General features: G+C 43.9%; 1 protein-coding gene across 1 annotated transcript in view; it reads left to right on the top strand.

The window, feature by feature from the left end:
- Nucleotides 1-24,367, top strand: part of LOC311529715 (DEP domain-containing mTOR-interacting protein-like) — a 42,659-nt gene that overhangs the window by 4,705 nt on the left and 13,587 nt on the right. The window contains exons 2-4 of the mRNA XM_084645888.1: nucleotides 10,664-10,842; nucleotides 17,919-18,042; nucleotides 23,890-24,068. Of these exons, the coding sequence (XP_084502014.1) occupies nucleotides 10,664-10,842; nucleotides 17,919-18,042; nucleotides 23,890-24,068 (482 nt within the window). The remainder of the gene's footprint in view (nucleotides 1-10,663; nucleotides 10,843-17,918; nucleotides 18,043-23,889; nucleotides 24,069-24,367) is intronic.

Below are 24,367 nucleotides of genomic sequence, written 5' to 3'. Positions count from 1 at the left end.
TGAGAGCAAAAATCTGGTTACGGGGTGCTCTATAGAAGAGGCCAATTAACCATGTCTACACTACAGCAAAACTTACGCGGGAAGCGGCGTGGGCCGAGGGAGGTGCTGGCTGCCGCTTCCCGCAGCCCCCATGTCCAGGAGCGGCGAACCGCGGCCAGTGGGAGCCGCGATCGGCTGAACCTGTGGATGCGGCAGGTAAACCAACCGTCCCGGCCCATCAGCAGATTTCTCTGATGGGCTGCGTGTGAAAGGTTGCTGATCCCTGGCCTAGATGATCATAATGGTCCCGTCTGGCCTTGTAAATCAGAGTATTGGACTTTCCTCACTACAGAAAGTTTACAACTGCAAAGCAGGCCTGATCTTGCCTGGATTTCTTCTTGAAACTCAGTCCTCAGTCTCCCATGCCTAAATTAAAAGTAGGAGAGGGGGAAAAATACTCGGTGTCACTTGAGCAGAGCTAACCTGGCTGGTCCAATTATGTAACCCTCTCCCCTCCCCTTAAGAATGTACTCATGCCCACACAAACTAGGAATACAGCACAATTTGTTTGTTGATCCCCTGCTCGCAGGGATTATTCAGCTTCATGGCTCAAAGCTGTATCTGAAGAAGCCAGTTTACATATGCGCAGCTGTGGCTGCCCTCCCCTTCTACTGAGCATGTGAGGGTATTTGACTAGAAGGACTTGATTAGAAAGGAAATCACTTTGCAAAAGAATCTTGTCCCTTTTATTCATGGCCACTTTTCTGCCTTTAATTTTTTTCATAGATATTAAGGTCAGAAGGGACCATTATGATCATCTAGTCTGACCTCCTGCACAACGCAGGCCACAGAATCTCACCCACCCACTCCTGCGAAAAACCTCTCACCTATGTCTGAGCTATTGAAGTCCTCAAATCGTGGTTTAAAGACTTCAAGGAGCAGAGAATCCTCCAGCAAGTGACCCGTGCCCCATGCTACAGAGGAAGGCGAAAAACCTCTAGGGCCTCTGCCAATCTGCCCTGGAGGAAAATTCCTTCCCGACCCCAAATATGGCGATCAGCTGAATCCTGAGCATATGGGCAACATTCACCAACCACATACCCAGGAAAGAATTCTCTGTAGTAACTCAGATCCCACCCCATCTAACATCCCATCACAGGCCATTGGGCCTATTTACCATGAATATTTAAAGATCAATTAATTGCCAAAATCATGTTATCTCATCATACCATCTCCTCCATAAACTTATCAAGTTTAATCTTAAAGCCAGATAGGTTTTTTGCCCCCACAGCTTCCCTTGGAAGGCTATTCCAAAACTTCACTCCTCTGATGGTTAGGAACCTTCGTCTAATTTCAAGTCTAAACTTCCCCATGACCAGTTTATATCCATTTGTTCTTGTGTCCATATTGGTACTGAGCTTAAATAATTCCTCTCCCTCTCCGGTATTTATCCCTCTGATATATTTATAGAGAGCAATCATATCTCCCCTCAACCTTCTTTTAGTTAGGCTAAACAAGCCAAGCTCCTTGAGTCTCCTTTCATAAGACAAGTTTTCCATTCCTCGGATCATCCTAGTAGCCCTTCTCTGTACCTGTTCCAGTTTGAATTCATCCTTCTTAAACATGGGAGACCAGAACTGCACACAGTATTCCAGGTGAGGTCTGACCAGTGGCTTGTATAACGGTACTAAAACCTCCTTATGCCTACTGGAAATACCTTGCCTAATGCATCCCAAGACCGCATTAGCTTTTTTCATGGCCACGTCACACTGGCGGCTCATAGTCATCCTGTGATCAACCAATACTCCAAGGTCCTTCTCCTCCTCCATTACTTCTAATTGATGCTTCCCCAATTTATAACTCAAATTCTTGTTGTTAATCCCTGAATGCATAACCTTACACTTCTCACTATTAAATTTCATCCTATTACTATTACTCCAGTTTACAAGGTCATCCAAATCTTCCTGTATGATATCCCGGTCTCTCTCTAAATTGGCAATACCTCCCAGCTTTGTATCATCCGCAAACTTTATTAGCACACTCCCATTTTTTGTGCCGAGGTCAGTAATAAAAAGATTAAATAAGATTGGTCCCAAAACTGATCTCTGAGGAACTCCACTGGTAACCTCCCTCCAGCCTGACCGTTCACCTTTCAGTAGGACCCGCTGTAGTCTCCCTTTTAACCAATTCCTTATCCACCTTTCAATTTTCATATTGATCCCCATCTTTTCCAGTTTAATTAATAATTCCCCATGTGGCATGGTATCAAACGCCTTACTGAAATCTAGGTAAATTAGATCCACTGCATTTCCTTTGTCTAAAAAAATCTGTTACTTTCTCAAAAAAGGAGATCAGGTTGGTTTGGCACGATCTACCTTTTGTAAAACCATGGTTTATTTTGTCCCATTTACCAATGACCTCAATGTCCTTAACTACTTTCTCCTTCAAAATTTTTTCCAAGACCTTGCATACTACAGATGTCAAACTAACAGGCCTGTTGTTACCCAGATCACTTTTTTTTCCCTTTCTTAAAAATAGGAACTATGTTAGCAATTCTCCAATCATACGGTACAACCCATGAGTTTACAGATTCATTAAAAAGTCTTGCTAATGGGCTTGCAATTTCATGTGCTAATTGCTGTGGGAGTGTGAACTAGAGCTAACTACCACACAAGTGAGCCACTCTGGAGTTTTCCTAAGCATTGCAAATGCCAATCTTTTGCTCTAAAATAGAGACTTTGCTTCTATGCCAGAGTCTGACTTGGGGAGGTTCACTGGTTTGTGGGTCCACACGTTGTTCTTCTCTGAAAGTAATGAACAACAGGGGAGTTGCCCAGATCGATCCTCTTAGAAGAGGATTTCTCTCTAGTTCAATATAAGATATCGTTGTAAGCTGAGAATGAGAACAACAGAGCATTTATACCAGTCCTCTGGGACTGGGCACTCTGCTTTGAAAGATTGACTGTGTCATGGGAGCCTCACTCCAACAGCCAAGGGCAGATCTTGGCCTATGGTCTGTGAAGCCTTTTTGGATGGAAGACGCTATGTAAACGTAAGATATTCTAGTGGTTTGGTTTATATTAAGGCTATGTTTTACTGCAAAAACAAAGGGTATTTTTACTGAGAGAACTAACACAAGATAGTTATCTGAATGTAAAACCCTAGCGGAGACAAGACAAGTAGTCTTTAGCTCCATGTAGCTAGTCAAGGTAAACACTGGTGAGTGGTACAGGGTTAACTTTGACTAGCTACATCAAGGTAAGATTTACGAGTGCCTTGTCGCCACATAAAGTTCATACATTTCAAGGTCAGAAGGGACATGTGGATGTAAAATATGCCCCCCTCCCTTTTTTTTTTAATAATGAAGACAAAGCCTATGATTCAGCTGCAAGACCAGGTGAATACCATTCCCCCTGCAAACAAGGAGGAGTTCAACTCAGTGTAGTCTGGCATTATTAATCTCTCACTGGGACTGGAAGTGACCCAATGCAAGAACTGCAAAAAACTTTGGTGTAGCATGTAAAATATAGGGTTAAAGAGTAAATTTGGAAAGAGAGAAACTATCATGTTTATAACATTTTTGGAGTTATTTAGGGAATCAATACAGATTTCAGTTTCATTAGAGTTGTACAGTAGGTTATTTTAAATGAGTTGAGAAGTATTAGTCCAATTCCTAGAGGACAGTCTCCCCAGAAACCACAGTGATAAAGGTTATAGTTGTTTAGTAGTTATCAGCAGGTTCAGATGACGGCCAACATCTTCAAAAGCAACTGGTGACATGTAGATGCCTCAATTTTTGAGGAGCCCACCTGGAAACACCGTTAGGGGCCCGACTTTCTGAAAAGCAGGTCCTTTCAAGTTGAGCACCAAAATATTGAGGTTTATCCAAATCACTAGTCAATCTTGAAAAGTTTGAGCTATATGGACATGAAGATGAAATACTACATTATACATGTTTTCTCCAGACATTCTTTGAATAGAGCTAGCTACAACTTATGGTTCAACAACTTTATTTTCTTCTCAATAAATGACCTTCCTTTAAGTTGAAAACTTTTATGGAAAATGTTTTTGTTCAAACTTCTTCCAGGTTTTCTATGAAAAAACGAAAAACTTTCAAATTTTTTTTAACAAAACTTGCAAGTTTCTATGCAAATCTTGAGCAAAAGAACTGAGAAATGTTCATTTCTTTCAAAAATGTTCACAGATTATGTTTAGTGGTTTCTGAGCCACTCTAACTGTAGCTGGAACTGCCACTGCCCATACGGAATCGGTGGACGGAGGACTTCTCTCTAGGGCTCTGATCCTGCAATCAGATCTGCAGGCATGGACTCCTGTGCATGCATGGAGTCCCACTTACCAATCCAATTGCATTATTGGGGTATGGTTCTGTCAGTCTGAAACCTTTGAGCACTAAATTCATTAAAAGGGGTGAAAAATTAAGAGTACGAAAGAAAACCGGCATCAAAGGAAAGCTGGATTCAAGGGTTGGAGCCTCTCTTGTCAGGAGAGGATAATTGAGAACTGTCTGAGCCCCAAACCTATGACAGTGGATTATCTGTTCTGTGTTTAAACAATTACCATAGTTTAGTGAGCTCTTGTATGTTAAACAAAACAAAAATGCTAAATTTTGTTTAGGTGAATAAACCTACAGAACACTTGAGGTCCCCCACCACTGCCTTAAAGTGCTGTGGATTTGCTTTGAACAAGGTCACAGGGCATGAATAATGGTGTCTTTCTAGTGACCTTGACAAAGAAACAGCATGATTGCCCAGCCAACCCCTCCAAAACAAACGCACAGGCAGCAACGGCCAAAAAGGAAAGTGTTTCATAACTGTTGACTCTTGTGTTCTAGCAGCCAGTTTCTCCTTCTATTATTCTGGGGGCTTTTGTTTGTTTTTTTGGCATAACACGAATGGTTTTTGGCATGTAGAAGAAAAAGTCTAAATGTCATATGACACACCCTTATTTAGCAATCTTTATCTGGAAGCAAGATAATTGTAAGTCAATCTCAGTTTCAGCTAGATTTGCTTTTCTCAAGATAATATACTTACTCTTCGTGTATGTGTCAAATGATTTCTTCAAAGGGCCTGTTGGTATATACTCAGGGTTACCTCTTTCCATACAAAAAGAACAAAATGTGTATAATTTCCTTTTTAGACTAAGGAAAACAACAAAAAGAACAAAAGCAATGTGTACATGAGAGCATGTTGTGTGTCTTCTGGTACATGCTGCAGTAATTCTGAGAGCAGTATGGTGGACTTGCTAGAAATTAAAAGGTACAGCACACTGAAAGCATAGCTCATCACTGTTTCAGAGCTCCATACAGTACACCATAGTTAGACCCTTAGTCATTATACATGAGAGATGGGTCTGAGGCTCAGTGTTCAGACTCAATGCTGAATTCCCCCAAAGTTTGGGAGTGTTCACTTCTGGGGTTTTAGTTAGAGCTGGTCAAAATTTTTGACCCAAATTACTTAGTCAAAAATGCTTTAAAAATTGTAACACTGCTAACTCTTCAATTTGTTTGATCTAAAGTTAATATCTCTTATATAAACCATTGTTCAAATGTTTTATTTACCAGAAACTGGGGGGATTATTTTAAACAAGATTGTATAATAGTTTTTGTAGAATTCTAAAAAAGTGAAACATGAATACTGCAAAACTAGAAACAATGTCTGAATTGTGGGTTTCCAACTAATTTCAGTTAGGACTCATCCTGGTATGGCTTTGGGTTCTACATGTTTTTATACCCAAGACAACATATAAGAGTTTTACAGACTTCTTCAGAGTCATGATAACAATAGAGTATTCGTGGTTTAACTCTTATCTATAAGAAACATTCCTATAAAGTAGTAATTCTCTTGTTGTGTACTAAGGAGATAACATTTTGGGGGATGACTGTCTACCTCTTTATGGAGCGGGTGGGCTGGGCAGGGGGACTTTAAAACTGGCATCCAGTGCAGCCCAATGCTGATAGCATTTTGACAGGATGCTTCCCCCTGATCCCTCCAAAACCCTAAAATAAAAGGCAATTTTCAATGTTGCATGGCAGATTATTCTCTTGAGAGAAAATAAAAAATATTAAAACATAAGAACGGCCATACTGGGTCAGACCAAAGGTCCATCCAGCCCAGTATCCTGTCTACTGACAGTGGCCAATGCCAGGTGCCCAGAGAGAGTGAACCTAACCTGATCAACTGATCTCTCTCCTGCCCTCCATCTCCACCCTCTGACAAACAGAGGCTAGGGACACCATTCCTTACCCCTCCTGGCTAATAGTCATTAATGGACTTAACCTCCATGAATTTATCCAGTTCTCTTTTAAACCCTGTTATAGTCCTAGCCTTCACAACCTCCTCAGGCAAGGAATTCCACAGGTTGACTGTGCACTGAGTGAAGAAGAACGTCCTTTTATTTGTTTTAAACCTGCTACCCATTAATTTCATTTGGTGGCCCCTAGTTCTTATATTATGGGAACAAGTAAATAACTTTTCCTTATTCGCTTTCTCCACACCACTCATGATTTTATAGACTGCTATCATATCCCCCCTTAGTCCCCTCTTTTCCAAGCTGAAAAGTACTAGCCTTTTTAATCTCTCCTCATATGGGACCCGTTCCAAACCCCTAATCGTTTTAGTTGCCTTTTTCTGAACCTTTTCTAATGCCAGTATATCTTTTTTGAGATGAGGGGATCACATCTGTACACAGTATTCAAGATGTGGGCATACCATAGATTTATATGAGGGCAATAAGATATTCACCGTCTTATTCTCTATCCCTTTTTTAATGATTCCTAACATCCCGTTTGCTTTTTTGACTGCTGCTGCACACTGCGTGGATGTCTTCAGAGAACTATCCACGATGACCCCAAGATCTTTCTCCTGATTAGTTGTAGCTAAATTAGCCCCCATCATATTGTATGAATAGTTGGGCTTATTTTTTCCAATGTGCATTACTTTACATTTATCCACAATAAATTTCATTTGCCATTTAGTTGCCCAATCACTTAGTTTTGTGAGATCTTTTCGAAGATCTTCACAGTCTGTTTTGGTCTTAACTATATTGAGCAGTTTAGTATCATCTGCAAACTTTGCCACCTCACTGTTTACCCCTTTCTCCAGATCATTTATGAATAAGTTGAATAGGATTGGTCCTAGGACTGACCCTTGGGGAACACTACTAGTTACCCCTCTCCATTCTGAAAATTTACCATATATTCTGACCCTTTGTTCCCTGTCTTTTAACCAGTTCTCAATCCATGAAAGGATCTTCCCTCTTATCCCATGACAACTTAATTTACATAAGAGCCTTTGGTGAGGGAACTTGTCAAAGGCTTTCTGGAAATCTAAGTACACTATGTCCACTGGATCCCCCTTGTCCACATGTTTGTTGACCCCCTCAAAGAACTTTAATAGATTAGTAAGACATGATCTCCCTTTACAGAAACCATATTGACTTTTGTGCAACAATTTATGTTCTTCTATGTGTCTGACAATTTTATTCTTTACTATTGTTTCAACTAATTTGCTTGGTACTGACGTTAGGATTGCCAGGATCACCTCTAGAGCCCGCTTAAATATTGGCATTACGTTAGCTATCTTCCAGATATTGAGTACAGTAGCTGATTTAAAGGACAGGTTACAAACCATAGTTAATAGTTCTGCAATTTTACATTTGAGTTCTTTCAGAACTCTTGGGTGAATGCCATCTGGTCCCAGTGACTTGTTACTGTTAAGTTTCTCAATTAATTCCAAAAAGTTGGGACTTAAAATGTTTGCTATCATCCTACTTGGACAAAACTTCCAAGTGAAAACAGAATAAAAAGCTGAACAAGGACATACGGGTTTGGTCCTTATTGGCTGGTCATTGGAAAGCAGGATATCTCACTCCATAAAATACAGGTATGAACTCTACCCGAACTTCTTGATTGGGAAATCCCTTGGGTTACTGGACTGCTTTCCTTGCCTCTCTGTGGTGCGCTAATGGGCCCTGTGCATGCTCACAGAATTTTTTAAAAAATACAGGGTTTGTGGGCTGAAATTGTGCTTATGCCCTCATATAGCGATATTAACTCTGGGGATGCTTCTAATGTAAGGCCGAGCAAACCAGTTTGGAAAAAAACCACCTCAAAGCTTTCCTTGTTCCTCAAGTGGAACACACATCCTCTCACCACGGCAAGGCTCCCTCCTTGCAACGTCGCTTTTTCACTGGTGCCTTTGTTGATCCAGTTGTGCGTCTTAGACAGCTGTGGGTCCCAGATGCCGCTGAAGTCCAGGTTTGCCTTACCCAAAGACTCCAGTTTTCATGTTGAATTTGGTGGCATCGGGTCAGAGCTTTTGGGATTCAGACTGAGGCTTTCTTTTGCGGGGAGGATGCAGGTGAGCAAGTTATTGGTGGTGGCGTTGGAAAGTACCTAACGCTCAAACCAGCACCTGTTGCATTCGCTGTGGATGGGGCCCCTCATGAGGTGGAGAAAACTGGAGAGGCTGACAGGAAAGTCCAAAGGCAGGGAGGAGTAGCTAATGGGAGGAGCAACCCTGGAAAGCTCTCGAGTCTCAGAGTCTCACTAAGCTTCAATTTTCTGACCGTGTTGAGCTTAACACTAGTTGTTGCTGAGCTACATGAGCGGCTGTCAGATGTGGCACAGACACAGAACTAGAGTTTTTACCATACCTCCCCTCTGATAACTATGGGCCAAATTATTGAATGCAGGTACCTGAAGAGCATCACAACTTCTGTGCATTCATGCTTGTTAAATTCACAAATCCCACTGTGGGGCCGGCATATGCAGATCATTGTGCTTGCACAGCAGCATTTGCAGGTGCAATTTTTGCAGCCTAGACACAAGTCCCTTAATATGCACAATGCCAAGAGGGCAGACAGATCTCCATTCTCATTCTTAATTGGCAGTCTTAACTGCAGTCATCAATTATTAAACCTGCCTTTGTCCAATAATTCACAATCTGCAGAATTCTGAGGTTCTATTGTTCCCATAATCCTTTAACATAAATACTGTATGGATCTGGGAGGTTCCAGGGCATAGTATGTGGTGATGTGGGAATTGTTTGCATGCTTCTTACAATTTGTTAGACAACGCATTGTCTTGTATAGAAAATGATCCATGGGACACCTAATAGAATTGATATAAAGTTCTGTTGTGGGCAGGGGAAAAACCCACCTGAAGGCATAAAACAAAGAAATGCTCTGTGATTAATGTCCTTGCAGAATACAGTGGCCCTGGGCAAGAGTGTCTTATGATGAATGTTTTGAAACTATAAACATCTCGGTGTTAAACAAATGATATTATCAGACAGCTCCTGTTCGGGTAGGATTCATGCCCTGTGCATTTTCCAGCGTTAACCTTTTGAAAATAGTGATGACTGAGGCAGCATGCTTGCCAAGTTTGATACCTTTGGTTTTGTCCTTTCCACTTGGTTTTGGCTTGAATACAAGATCTGTTTGATTGGTGACCCTGTTCAGCTGTGAAGGTTACTACAAAATTCAAAGCCTTAATCATATGAATAACCCTTACTCACACAAATATTTCCACTGAAGTAACAAACTCATTGTGATGTTGAGCTTTTGCAGAAATGGGCCCCAGGAGTTGTATATGTCCGAGTTGTATCCCCCCCGCCCCGACTATCTAAACCAGACTAGATTGGACATTGTCAGTTCTAAAAGATATTTATTATTTTCTTTTAATTTTTTTTTTACCAGATTCTTTGTTGATGGAAGTATCTCATACAGAATCTAACTTTCTAGTATTGGTATCCCATACATATCAGACATTAATTCCACACTGGACACACTGGTAAATGTGTACTGTTTAAGTTTTTTGTGTAGGAATTCATAACTGCCTGAAGTGATCTGCCTTGTATTCATCCTTGTCAAATACATACAGCAAAACCAAGTGTTGCTGATTGACATTCCCATCCCAACCCAATGTGACCTACGACTGTTTGATTATTAGTGCTGAATACTATAGCTGACCTCTAGGACTTGCTTTCCTGGTGGTGATAAGCAGAGCTAACTACAGACAGGGGCAAGCAGGAGTGATAGTTTTCTTCTTGCCTTTCTTCACAAACCTCACTCAGCTGCTGTGTATTTTCTAAATAATGTTAAAATAACCCCCAGAATGCTGCTCAGGACTACGACTAGTGTGGATGATGGTAAAAGTTAACAATGCAGAATGTGTGGTGGTGATGGGGAATAATCAGCCTCGAAGTTTTGGAGCAGTTATGGTCTGTCACCAATGAAATCATTCCCCCATGTTTTAAGACAGAAAAAAATAGCATCTGGTAATGTCTCCTCTTACATTGCATACTTACGAGCATATTTGTTTACTTTGAAGTATTCGGGAAAGATCAGCTGATTTTAGGCAAAATAAGATCTAGTTCAAACCAAATCCAGGGTGAATGGATTTTTGAGGGTCCCAACTTTCACTTTACTTTTCCCTCCGTGTTCTGGTCAAGACTAGCAATGGAAGGTACAAGCAAACTCACAAGACAGAAACCTTATGAGAACTAACAGAATCTTGCAATTCAAAGAGGTGTGGTTAAGCATCCAGACTCTTGTCTAAACTACTATAATCTCCAAGCCCATGGTGGCACATCCATCCCTGGCATGTAATCTAAAATGTCTCTGAAATTACACACATACACTTCATAGTGTTCTCTCATCCTAGGCTTCGACTTCATGATGGAAAGCTCATTAAGGACAGGCGCCACCACCTTCGAACGTACCCCAACTGCTTTGTTGCAAAGGAGCTTACAGACTGGCTGATTGACCACAAGGAAGCACCAGACCGAGAGACAGGCATCCGCCTAATGCAGAAGCTAATGGACCATTACATCATCCATCATGGTTTGTAAATTCTAGTTACCCTTTAACTTGCCCAAGAGAGAAAATTCAGTGTCTGGACTGGTCATTTCCCAGTCTGTTCCCACTTATCAAACTGACTTACTTATTTAGGATCCACTTCTGTAACCCTTTCTCGTGCGAGTACTTCAGCTGAAGCCAATGGAATGATCCCCTGGAGTTTGAGATGTGCAGAACTGGACTCCTGTTTAATTGCACTACTTCGCAGGTTGCACTGTGCTCACAGTCTCTTGCATTGCAGCCGCTCTAGAAGAGAGGCTGTGGCTGCACGTGAATGAAATAACCCTCGGAGGCGTGTCTCATGGGAAAAGGTGGAACAATAATGCAACTGGTTCTTGCTCAGTCACCCTGTCCTGAACACCAGGACGTCCCTGCAACATGGTTGTATTACGCAAACACTCAAAGGGCTGAAACTGCATGATAGAAGAAATTTAAAGAATGTAGTAAAATTCATTTTTACTGCACCAGCCTAGTGTCCCTTGACATTCCAGCTCATCTCTAGGGTGGGGAGAGTGGGAGTGCAGCTTGCATGCCAGCGAGCGCTACACTGTGATCAGATTGTGGCATCCCAAGGGCCAATGCAAACATGCAGGAAAGCCTCCCGTGGAAATGAAAAACATACAGTGCCTTTTTCAAGGCCTGTCTTTAAAGACTCACTTGGCACCCAGCTCCAAATGGGTCCTGACCAATGGCTCCTACTATTCTGGCTCTTAATTTTTTTTTAACTTGCAACAGCTGTGCTTTATTTTTATACAAACACTGGCCTGGGTCATGTTGTTAGATACCTGGGAAAGGCATGGTCCAGAGAACTGAGTATTGGAGCAAGAGAGAGGAATTCCTGAGGTTTAATCCTCACTCTGATGCTGACTTGCTCTATGCCTTCCTTGGTTAAATCTTTGCCTCCGTATCTCCATCTGAAAAATGGGCATAATAAAAATACTTTAATTCTTAGGGGCAGAGATTAGAATTAAAGCCCCAATTGCATAAATGCTTGCAGGATTAGGGTCTAACTTCTTAGGGTCCAGTGCTGGGAGTTCTAGAATCTTTTTTGTATATTCTCTCATGTTTAAACATGGCTGTTGCTATCTACATTCTAGCACAGTTAACCTGGTTGGCGTTAACAGATTTATTTCCCTTTCTTTTTGAGAGAACTGGACTGGCCCTGCCATGCTCTAGACCAGTGCTTCTCAAGCTATCTGATGTGGGGGGCTGGCATTTTTTCCCCCAATCTGCGCGCAGACCAGCAGCCCATGGCTCGTGGACCGGCACCGGTCCGCGGACCACCGCTTTGAGTAGCACTGCTCTAGACCACTGGGGCTGGAGACTGGTTTTCAGATGGTTCTTAGACAAATCCTTGTCTTCCCTGATGAAGGAAATAGTTTGAGAACTCTTCTGGCAACCGCTAGGTTGTAACTGTAGTAATAACAACTAGCTTTTATGTAGTGCTTTACATCAGTCAATCCTGACATAGTTTACAAAGGAGGTCAGAATCACTAAGGCACAGAGGGAAGAGATGTGCCCAAGGTCACCCAGCATCAGAGTTGGGTATCCTGAGTCCCAGGCCAGTGCACTGTTCACTCAGCCACACTATTTCATACACGGCAGCTAGGGTGAGGCTGTTTGTTGCTTGTGTTGACTGAGGCATAGGCAAGAGATTCGTTTAGGGTGAAACTCAGCCCTGCATAGAGGATCAGTACAAGACAGATGCACTTCTTAAAACCTGTCTGAGGACTTGTGGTCAGACTTGCATGGTGCATAAACGGTCCCTGGGCTGGTTCTTCACATGGGGTTGGATTTCACCCTTGGTGCATGGGCATGAAAGATGTTTGTGGGCACCTGCTGGTAGTGTGAAGAGTGGCTGTCTCACATTTAACTTTGATTTTACTAGAGATGAGTCTGGGCCAAAATCCCACATCAGATTAACCCCACTTCCTTGAAACTTGGAGATGTTTGGAACCAGATCCCAAGGCACTGGTGTTCCTGCTTTGGTGATCTGGTGGGAGACAATCCTCTGGATTAAAAACATCTAGCTGTTTAACACACAATCAAAAACTCCCAGGATGTTATCAGGAAACTAAAAATCCTCTTCCTGGAGAGAAAATCGCATGAGGGTTAATAACAAACTGCACCCTGCTTCCCAAAACTAAAGCCTCCGCACCTCTGGCAAAGCGGTGTCAAAGCAGGATTACCTACGAGCTCTGTCCCCAGCCTCATCCTGCCAGTGAAAATGGCAGCTCCATTTAGACTATAGAAAGGAATGCAATCAACTTGGTTTGCGAGGGGAGGAAAGGGGACGGGGAGGTGGGCAAGACAGCTCAGTTTATTTTTTAGCAGCGAATAAAAGTGAGCTTGCTCTCTCCCTCCCTGGAACAACAAAAAGCCAGAAGGGCCCATTCAGTCCTTTTGCATAACGCAGAATTTCACCCATTGATTCATACATCAAGCTCAATAACTGGTGGTTGAACTGGAGTGTGTCATCCAGACCCTCGGTCGTGACTGGTAGAATTCAAGTGCAGAGAATCTAGCACGCCCATTGGTCTTAAAGCCAAACCCTAGTTATACACACCCTTGTGACTGGGTATGGAATAAGCATCCACATTTTGCAGATATTTGCTGGTTTTTATAATGGGCCAAGCCAAAACCCCATAGTTGAATCAGACCCAAGCTTTGGGGCATCTGAGGTCCTCATACTTGATGCTAGAACCATCTTTACGGAGAGACTCAAACTACTCTCTGCACTTATTTAAATGAGTAGTCCTCTCTCTTTAATAGCACACAGAATGTAAGTTTTGCTGCCAGATCTCTTGCCTTCATTGAAGTCTTTCTGCACTGCTGCTTAACTTTGCAGGATGTAACATCTGTCCTTAGTGTCCAGTGCATGGACTCAAGCCATATAACCGTAGGGCACTTGAGGGAATGGAAACAGCCTCTGTGATTGACCAGCCGAGTGAACTTGTTGCGTGATGCGCACACTCTGTGATATACTTAACAAAGGCAAAATCTGCAACGGAGAGCAAATGGTCAGGGAAGGAGCAAGGGCGACTTGTGCTGAATGGGCCTGAATGTTCAGCTTTCAGCCGACAGTTTGGCAGAATACACTTCAGGCCTGTTTCCCCTGCAGGAGCAACACAAGGCTGGCTTGTGTATGTCACACAGAGCCTGACGCTGGCTGAAACCAAAATAAACACAGACTCCTAGGGTGCCTTCTTCCTGCAGTCTGGGACAGTGTGTACAAGCAAAGCCTTGGGCTGTGGTGAGGGGAGCTCCGGGGTCTGTGGGGCAGAGAGTACATGAGGCGATGGATTGCCTGATTCTTTCTCCGAGCATCCTGCCTCTCTAGTCTGGTTATAGGCCACGAGGAGGGGAAGGAGTCTAAAAAGATGATTTTTAAGAGCCGTGTCCAGTGTGTCCTCCAAAGAATTCAGTGTGTTCTCGTCTTGCTGGGGAGGTGATGGCTAGTTTGGCCCGAACACTCTCCCAAGTACCCTTCTTCCTCAATTCTTCACTTCACACTCAGCCTTTTCTGAGGCTTGTAGAAGTTTTGATGACTCTCTCCAGCTTGTGTTTGCTCACCTTTCTTGGTTCTTTTCAGAAGCAAAAGGCCCCAAATCTCTCTCTCTTTCTGTATCTTGTGGCATATTTCTGGGCTGACTAGCAGCAGGAAGTGCTAGATGTTATGAGAGACCTTATTCATGTGACACTATTTATTCCTTCCGCACACCCCACCCAGAGGTGAGCATCCACCCTCTGAACAACGGACACCGCTCTCTCTTTCAGGCCTGCAGGATTTTAACCTCCAGTTTTGGAAGGAGGGTTGTAAAATGACCTTGCAGATTTCCTCTGGCTGAAAAGTTACAAAAATGTGTCTGTAAGTTGAGGGTTAATCTGGTACATTTTTCCCCACAGAAAGTTTTAGGTGAAATGCCAAAAAACCAAAAATGTGCCCCATTTGTTTTCATCAGCATTTTACGTTTTCAGCTAAAATCTTTCAGTGATAAAACAAAATCTTCTATGGAAAGGAAACACGTTTCTTTTTGTGGAAAATCCTGTCACCAAAACCCCAAATTTCCCTCCAAACGATCAAGAGAGAACATGTTTGACTTAGTTGAGGGTGCAGAATACTGCGTGTATGCACAGGTAGAGTGGGTGTAGTTAATGTCTGTGGGAAAATGTACCTGTCCTGTGTTCTTGTCCAGCTCTGCCCCAGAAGTAGCTGCATGTTAGTGATCTTGTGACTATAGCTAACACCTTTTGGGCACTTCAGGATGGAAATGTAGATTATTTACAGAAATGACAATCAAAGGTGAATTTAAATAGCTGTTGCTTGTAACACCCGGGCACCTAGTGCAAAGTGGCAAACCTGTTGTGCTAAATGCTGGACAGACCAATGATTGGGGCAGTCCCCATATTAACTTAGTCTTTCAGACTTGTTAAGAAGAGTTTCTCACCCTATGAGATCTGGCATGACAGGGCAGATCCAAATGCGGGAGAGTACAAAATGAAGGCTGAAAATCCAGATTGTAGGGGCCAGATTTTCAAGAAGATCCTTTATCCATCACTCTCGATATTAGCGGGGGAAGGGAGATGGGATAATATGTCACTGTTCTCAGAGCTACTGCGCTCTGATGAAGAATCTGCCCACTGCATTCAGGCGCCTAAACAGGAGCTGAAAACCTCCCCTAAGCCCTTAACAACAGGAGTGTGGTAACACTGGAGTTCGCATTTACGCTCTCCTTATCGGAGCTGAGGAGGTGGAAGGCAGGTGCAGCTTTCCTTGACTTCAACCCCTCTTTTGTAGTGGAGTTTAGAAACAACCCCCTTGACCGCTGCGATGCAAACAGTCTCTCTGTTGTCATCGGCTGCCTGGTGAGAGATGGATACCTTGTACATTAGGCTGCCATGAATAAAAATACCCTCTCTTGCTGCCCTTTATTACAGCAGCCTGAAGGAGCAGCAATTAGTTCAGAGTTAACCATTAACACTTAACTCTGATTATTTGCCATCTTGCCAGCTATTTTTTTTTTCCACCACCAGGTTGACAGTTTCAAAGAAACCCATTTTTTGATTAAAGTCTTTGGTACGCTGGGCGGGACCGAAGCTTTTGGTCACCAAAGACGTCATCCTTCCACGTTTCTGTTAATCACCTGTTGAATGCATGCGGCCGACTTTATTATTTCCTGATTTGTGATAATTTCTTTTTCTTAGTCCTCTAGTAAGAGGGCTCTCTGCTCACCTCCATGTGGAGAGAACTGCTGGGAATCTGGCTAGTTAAAATCCATTCCCCTTCCCCTCAGCGAGTCCCAACATCCTTGAGAGGGTCAAGAATAATACCATGAAATGCATTGCCTGGACTATTGCTTACTTGTGAGATATGATCTAACTAGGTACTATAGCATACACTGGGCCCAGAATTGGAAATTGGGTATTGTCTGCCAGGCCTTTAAGCTGCAAAAGTGCGTCTTCTTTCCATGGGCTCAAGCCTGTAAGACTCTGAGCATATTAACTTCCATTTATCCCTCTCCTTCCCATGAAACTGATTGTAATGCCATAGGAACCATCAACACCGCTGGGCAAAACCCCCTTAATCTCTAAAACAGCTGTGTGCTTGAATAGACTTCCTCCTGCCTGCCGCATCTTGTGTTTGTAGCTTTGCATTTTGTCACCATGAAGGCAATTCAGGGAGCACGTTTTTTAAGTCTTACCATAATACTTAGCATTAGAGCCAGTCAAGCTAAGGCAGGCATAGTTCTACGAAACATTCCTGAAGAAATGAACATTTTGTTTTTTACTCCAAACTTTCTGTGACATTTTTTATATGAGACTTCAAAAGGCAACTTTTTAAAATCTCTGATTAATTCTTCCTCTCCTGCCCGCCCCCCACAATTCAATAGGGAAAAAAAATCTTCCTTCTTATGGTGGGGTGGGATGTTTTTGTGTTTTTTTATTAATAGGTTGTTTCTTCCCACTGAAACAAAACTTTTTTTACAACAGGAAAAAACCTTTTTGACATGAACAACCCCTCCCAAACTTTTGACCTGCTCTACTTACCACTTAGTGCAAGCTCACCATGGATCTCAAAGCACTTTCCCTAAATGGGTATTATCCCTATTTTACAGGTAGGGGAAACTGAGGAAGAGAGGTGCTGTGACTTATTCAAGTTCAAACAGTAAGTCAGTGGGAGAGCTGAGCTCAGTTCTTCCAGGTCCTTAGAACAGTGGTCTGTCTCTGTGACCATATTGTCTCTCAATGGTCTCTCACATATCTGCACGCACCTCCCAGAGGGCATGTACAAATGAGGAAAGCACAAATACCCAAGGTGTGCATGCAAATGAGGTGCGGTCCCTTAAATTAGGTGGCTATAGATGCATGCACCTAACTTTAAAGATCTGATGTCAGACCTGATGGATTGCCATGTGAATGAATCGGGCAGAGTAGATGCAGATTGATTGTGTGGAAAAATCTCTTTTATAGTTGCATTTAGATATCAAAGCTTCTGCAATAGGGGAAAAGGAATGTAAATATTCTGAGGCAATTGAATGGGTTTTTGGCTGCTACATTCTCCCCCACCCCCACCCCCTCTAAGCTTGCCTAAAAGTGGCAGTGGCTTTTTAACCCACCGGACTAGGAGAGGATTGCATTTCTTTTTTTAAGCTTATAGGTGAACTGCAACATTTAGACTTGAAAAAAAAGTCTTCCTTTTCCATTCAGTCATCTAATGAGAGCTCTAAATGTAGCTATTAAGGACCAGAACTTACTCCAGTTCCTTCCTGCAAAGTTCTGTGCATGTGACTGGCTGCCTGCCCCAAACATGGGTGTGCAGCTATTGTGCATGGGACCCTGTTTGGTGTTTGAATGCCCATCTGCCCTAGTGCATGCAGGAATGGTTTCTACACAGCTCATTGTAGTAATCATAAAGTTGGAGGTCTGGAACCTGGGCCACGGTGTACTGCCTGTACCTCCTAAATGACTGAAAACTGTGTTGTGCTCAGGCTGGAGTTTGCATTATGGGGTAGTGTTTAAGCCTGCAGTCCTGATGTCGTCTGCTTTGATTTTCTTTCCAGTTTGTGATGAACATTCAGACTACAAGGATGCCAAGTTGCTGTACCGTTTCCGCAAGGACGACGGGACCTTCCCTCTCAACAAGGATGTAAAGGTGTTCATGAGGGGGCAGAGCCTTTATGAGACGTACGTGAGTCCTTCCCTAAAAGGTCTATCACCGTGCAGGCTGCTGGCTGCCTTTGCAGCTCCAGAGTCAGGAATCTGAACCGTTGCCAATGTTTCTCTTGCGCCATCAACTGGTATCTCCAGCTCTGACTCCTTGCTGCCTTTCTCACTGCAGGACTATCTGGACTGAAGTGCAGAGATGGCTGTGAATTGGAATGCAGGATCAGAACTCTTTGCCGCTTTGGGCGGGGGGGGGAGTTCACATTCAGATCCAGATCTGGACTTCAAGCCATTGCTAATGAATATGGTTCACTATGGTTGAAGTGCTAGCCTAGGATTTGGGAGGTCTGGGTTTGAGGTCCTGCTTTGCCACAGACTTCCTGGGTGACCTTGGGCAAATCAGTTAGACTCTCTCTGCATCATTTTCCCCCTATACAATGGGACAACAGCACTGTCCTGCCTCACAGGGGTGTTGTGAGAATAATTGCATTAAAGTTTATGAGATGCTAAGATACTTTGGTAATGTGGGTGCTCCGACAAGTAGCTTAGATTCCATGGACAGCTTCCTTTCACTGAGGGGGAGGGGAAGAGGAAGACACAGAAACACACACATGCAAAGATGGGTTCTCTCTGTGTGTGGAGATTTTGCTAATTACTCCTCCAGGTCAAAAAACAGCTTCTTCTCTGAGTCTGACTGGGGAAATGGGCTGGAGAATCTGGATCTCTACATTCCAGTAAGCCTCTTAATAGGACTGGAAGGCAGAACACAAGTAGCTGATAAGCGTTGCTGCCCTCTTTTGTGGGTGTGGGGAAGCAGAGCTCTGGTAAGGTAGGAATGATTAAAAGGAGATGGGTCTTTCTGGGCTGTTGAATCCAGATGGCCCAGCCAATCTACCAACAGGGGGACCACACAGGGAGTCTGGCAAAGCTAGGAACTGATCTCAAATCTCACATCTTAACCACAGCCCTCCCCCTTCTCTCCGTTATTATCAGTTATCCAGTATGTTCTAGTGGTCCCAGCACAGGGCCGGGAACCTGGCGTTCCAGACGTTGAGCCTACTACTACTCCGTGCTGACCTTAAGCAAATCACTTAATCTCTGTGTTTTTATTTTTCTCCCATCTGCTAAATGGGAATGGAAAATACCGACCTTGCAGGGGCTGTCTTATATGATCAATGCTTTTACAGTGCTTCAAAAAGTATAAAAAAGCTATATGCAGGCTAACTATTCTGCCTGAAATGAAACCCTGGACAGGCTTGGTTTGGAATTGAGGAGCTAAATTCCAGAAGTTGTGTATAATCTCCTCACGCGAGTTATTTTCCTCTAAGGGAAACACAGGCTTGATGCCAGCAGGGATCCTCACCATTCTTCCTGCATTGAACTTGGATGCTGTTGCTGGCATCTCCCGTCATGTGACGCATTTCTTGGCTTCTGTTAGAGCAGATTGAAAAACGTTAGTAGTTTGTCTTGGAAAACTTTGAAAAAATTTAACTTTTTTCCAAATTTTCATGTGTGTGTTTGTTTTTTTGCATTTTACAAAACAACCATAAGGTTCTGGGATTTTGAAACCCGCCTCCCCCCGCCCAACTTTTTTGGCTTCTTGGTTTCCCCACCCCCCTCCTTTTCCAGTGGCAAATTTGGAGGCAGGGGAGAAAAATCACAACTGACACCAATTCTATCTCAATGCCTGGGGTTTTTGGGGTTTTTTTTTTTTTGGCTTTTGGGGTTCATTTTTTGTTTTTTTTTCAACCCCCTCCAGTTCTAAATCTCGGAACGGGTCTCTTCCTAGAATCAGATCCAGTGCTGGGTTTAAACTCGTTTCAGCCACGAAGGGCGCGTCAATGCTACAGCGACGCAGGACGGCAACTGCAACTGTGTTGTTGTCGCACCGCCATGTGGATGCTTCCTGCGTCGAGGGCAGCGGTTTTCCCATGGATGTGGTGACTCCATCTCTCCAAGGAGCTGCAGCTAGGTTGAGGGAAGACTTCTCCCGTCAAACTTGCCACGTTTACACCAGGGAGGAGGTGGCCCTAATTCCGGTGCTCAGGACACTGAGCAATGTAGCTAGCCTGGTCTAGTTTTTAAGTGTAGGCCAGGCCCAGGATTGGCAGAAGCACCCTTTAAATGTGTGTGTGGGGGAGGGGAGGGGGAGGGCACAGACACCTGAATTGTGGGACCACCCCCCCAAAAGCCCACCCTCACGCTGTCCCTGACTGCGAGGTGCCACTCCTGTGCTGCCTCTTCCCTCCCAAGATCCCACTCGCTCCTCTCCACCCCCTTCTCCCCTTGTCCCTCATACTTATGGCCGGAAAAAGTGGAAGGGCCATGGGCCCCCTGGGCCCCTCTGTTCCGCTGCCCCTGGCCAGGGCTAAATTACTTCTGTACCTGGTGGTTTCAAGCACTCACTCATCTTAATGCTGTGTTGTGGCTAAGCACCTAGCAATCAGAATCTCAAACAGCAGCTGAAGTGGGAACCCAGCCTTGGGCAAACTTGTGCAGAACTCGGCATGTGCTGTCTGTCCTCTGTTGGACCCATGTTCTGACTTTAATCTGTCAGAAATTAGCAGATTAAGGTTATACTTCTGTTGTTGTGCTATTTGCTAAACAAAATAGCATAAATCCTGGTCTATGCTAGAAAAATCCATACCCCTGAGTGGTGTAGTTAAGCCAATCTAACCCTCAGTGTAGACAGCATGAGGTGGATGGAGAATTCTTCCATCGACCTAGCTACCGCCTCTCAGGGAGGTGATTTACCTATACTGACAGGAGACCCCCCCCCCTCCTTTCGGCATAGGTAGTGTCTACAATGAAGTGCTCATGGCGATCAGGGGAAGTCCCGGACGACTGGAAAAAGGCTAATGTAGTGCCCATCTTTAAAAAAGTGAAGAAGGAGGATCCTGAAAACTACAGGCCAGTCAGCCTCACCTTAGTCCCTGGAAAAATCATGGAGCAGGTCCTCAAGGAATCAATTCTGAAGCACTTAGAGGAGAGGAAAGTGATCAGGAACAGTCAGCATGGATTCACCAAGGGCAAGTCATGTCTGACTAATCTAATTGCCTTCTATGACGAGATAACTGGCTCTGTGGATGTGGGGAAAGCAGTGGACGTGTTGTTCCTTGACTTTAGCAAAGCTTTTGACACGGTCTCCCACAGCATTCTTGCCAGCAAGTTAAAGAAGTATGAGCTGGATGAATGGACTATAAGGTGGATAGAAAGTTGGCTAGATTGTCGGGCTCCACGGGAAGTGATCAATGTCTCCATGTCTAGTTGGCAGGCGGTATCAAGTGGAGTGCCCCAAGGGTCGGTCCTCAGGCTGGTTTTGTTCAATATCTTCATTAATGATCTGGAGGATGGTGTGGATTGCACCCTCAGCAAGTTTGCAGATGACACTAAACTGGGAGAAGAGGTAGATATGCTGGAGGGTAGGGATAGGAGACAGAGGGACCTAGACAAATTAGAGGATTGGGCCAAAAGAAATCTGATGAGATTCAACAAGGACAAGTGCAGAGTCCTGCACTTAGGACGGAAGAACCCCATGCACCGCTACAGACTAAGGACCGAGTGGCTCGGCAGCAGTTCTGCAGAAAAGGACCTAGGGGTTACAGTGGACAAGAAGCTGGATATGAGTCAACAGTGTGCCCTTGCTGCCAAGAAGGCCAGTGGCATATTGGGATGTATAAGTAGGGGCATTGCCAGCAGATCGAGGGAGGTGATCATTCCCCTCTATTCGACATTGGTGAGGCCTCATCTGGAGTACTGTGTCCAGTTTTAGGCCCCACGCTACAAGAAGGATGTGGAAAAACTGGAAAGAGTCCAGCGGAGGGCAACAAAAATGATTAGGGGACTGGAACACATGACTTATGAGGAGAGGCAGAGGGAACTGAGATTGTTTAGTCTGCAGAAGAGAAGAATGAGGGGGGATTTGATAGCTGCTTTCAACTGCCTGAAAGGGGGTTCCAAAGAGGATGGATCTAGACTGTTCTCAGTGGTAGCAGATGACAGAACAAGAAGTAATGATCTTAAGTTGCAGTGGGGGAGGTTTAGGTTGGATATTAGGAAAAACTTTTTCACTCGGAGGGTGGTGAAACACTGGAATGCGTTACCTAGGGAGGTGATGGAATCTCCTTCCTTAGAAGTTTTTAAGGTCAGGCTTGACAAAGCCCTGGCTGGGATGATTTAGTTGGGGATTGGTCCTGCTCTGAGCAGGGGGTTGGACTAGATGACCTCCTGAGGTCCCTTCCAACCCTGATATTCTGTGATTCTATAGTACTGCTGTAGCATTTCAATTGTAGACAAGCCCTAAGAAATGCATTTGGAAGGTATCTAGCTGTTTGCATATGTGGGGTTAGGGCACCCTCTTGAGGACACATCAGTTTTAACCTTCCAGAATTCAGGAAACCGCGGTTTTAACTGCATTTAAGCTGTGCCCTTTCTAGCAGTTTAGATTTTCAGGGGGTTACAGGAACCTTTTGTTGCTTTTTGGCTCGCGTGCTCTGTCTTGCTTTGAGTTGGCCTTGAATTGGCTGTGCTGAAACCACCTCTTGTGCCTGAATTTGATTCAAATCCACGTGAAAGGAACATGTTTTGCATGGGTTCACCTGAAACAAGCAAAACTCACATGCTGCCTTTCTAACTTGGCTTTGGGTTCTGTTACAATTACTTGCACAGCTCATTATGGCTAATCTTTTCAAAATTAGCTGGTGTTTTCCATTGCGCATTAAAGTATTGAGTGACTCACCTGTCTCCTCAGCTGTGGTTTGAATGAGACCTAGAATTTAGGTTCTGATCATGTTGGTTAAACACCTCATTTAAAAGGCTTTTTCTCACCATAGTTGTCTTAAGCAATTGGGCTTTTGCCATTTCCCTTGGGAGCCCAATGGCTATCTATATGAGAAAACTGCATCAGTTTTAAATAAAGGAGTGGTTTTAAACTGATGTGGTTAAACCACCACAATAGGCTGTGTGGATATTTATTTCATCTTAGCTTAAACTGATTCCTGGAGAGTCTACATTAGGGTTTGAACTGGCTTAATTCAGTTTAAAATTGCCCCTTTAGCTAAACCAGTGCAGATTTTGTGGGCAAACAAAGTACACTCATTGGAAGCTTACCCTACTGTTCAGCCTGCAATGTTCCTTTCCTTAATTTTGTCCGGCCACACTTAGCTGTACCACCGTAAGCAGTTCTCCTTTCATGATGTTCACACCTTCAAAATCCTTAGGTAATTATTATCCCTCCATCACTGTGTAGCCAAGCTATGCTTTGTTCTTTGGTCCTTCCTCATACAGCAGCACTTCCAGCCTTTGTAGCCCAATAAACCATATCCTCAGTGAGGAGTGAGTATTTATTTATGGTGGAACTGAAAGTAGAAGCTTGGACAGGCTACTCTGTTTACCTCTCATGTCTCCATGCTGGGGAAGAGTCTTCCTTTCCTTGAGGACTTCTGTTTTTCTCAACCATTCCAGCATGCCCATCTCCTTTAAAACCCAATCAAATCCATGAAACATCCTAGACAGTCTTTATGGTTCTTACTGGCTTTGATGTTACCATGAGACTCATCTTCTGGGTCCTCCACATACAGCATTCTGACATGGGAACAACGTCATTCCAAAAACTGCCCTAAGCTAATGGCTCGAGAGGGGAAAGTCTGACACTTGGAGTTACATAATCAAGCATATTATGGTGTAGCAAGATGTGTGGGGTTCCCCCACTGTTTATTTTCTCTCTGCTCATGACAGGTGGGACAACCAATGCTTCAGTTGGCTTTAGCTCCTGCCATGCTGCTTGTGTAGTTATAGGGCTAAAGAAAAGATCACTCTTCTGGATCCACCCCGCTCCTTACCCCTTGGCATGTCTCTTCTCTGTGCCAGGCTGATCAATGTAGAAGACTCCATACTGAAGGCAAGAGAGGAGAATTCTGTGAAGTACCAGAGGACATTCCTGGGCTGTGAAATGATTGACTGGCTCATCCAGGAAGGGGAGACAGCAAACAGAAAGGAAGCTGTGGAGCTGGGCCGAGCACTGCTGGAACATGGGATCGTTCAGCATGGTATGCCGAAATTCCTGGGGATGGGGAAGAAAGGTGAAGGATGGGGCTAGCTATCATTGCTTTGCTTGGAACAACCCCGTATTTATAACAAGTAACAAAGGCTGGTCATGTGCCGAGAGCTAGTTTCTACTTGGAGACAGCAGTGGGTCCATTTAGTTCTATTTTTAGAAGAGGGGCCCTCTGGGCACGCTGCTGTCACCCTTGAATGTTTGAGACGGAATCTGAGTCACTTTTTGGCATCTCTTCAAAGTGTCATTCCCAAGCCAGAGAACGGGGAGTCACATCTGGATTTCGAGACA

Source organism: Lepidochelys olivacea, assembly GCF_965140295.1.
Source record: "Lepidochelys olivacea isolate rLepOli2 genome assembly, chromosome: 13".
NCBI classification, from domain to species: domain Eukaryota; kingdom Metazoa; phylum Chordata; order Testudines; family Cheloniidae; genus Lepidochelys; species Lepidochelys olivacea.
Note: the sequence above shows the minus strand (reverse complement) of the source record. Positions and strands in the feature narration are given on the sequence as shown.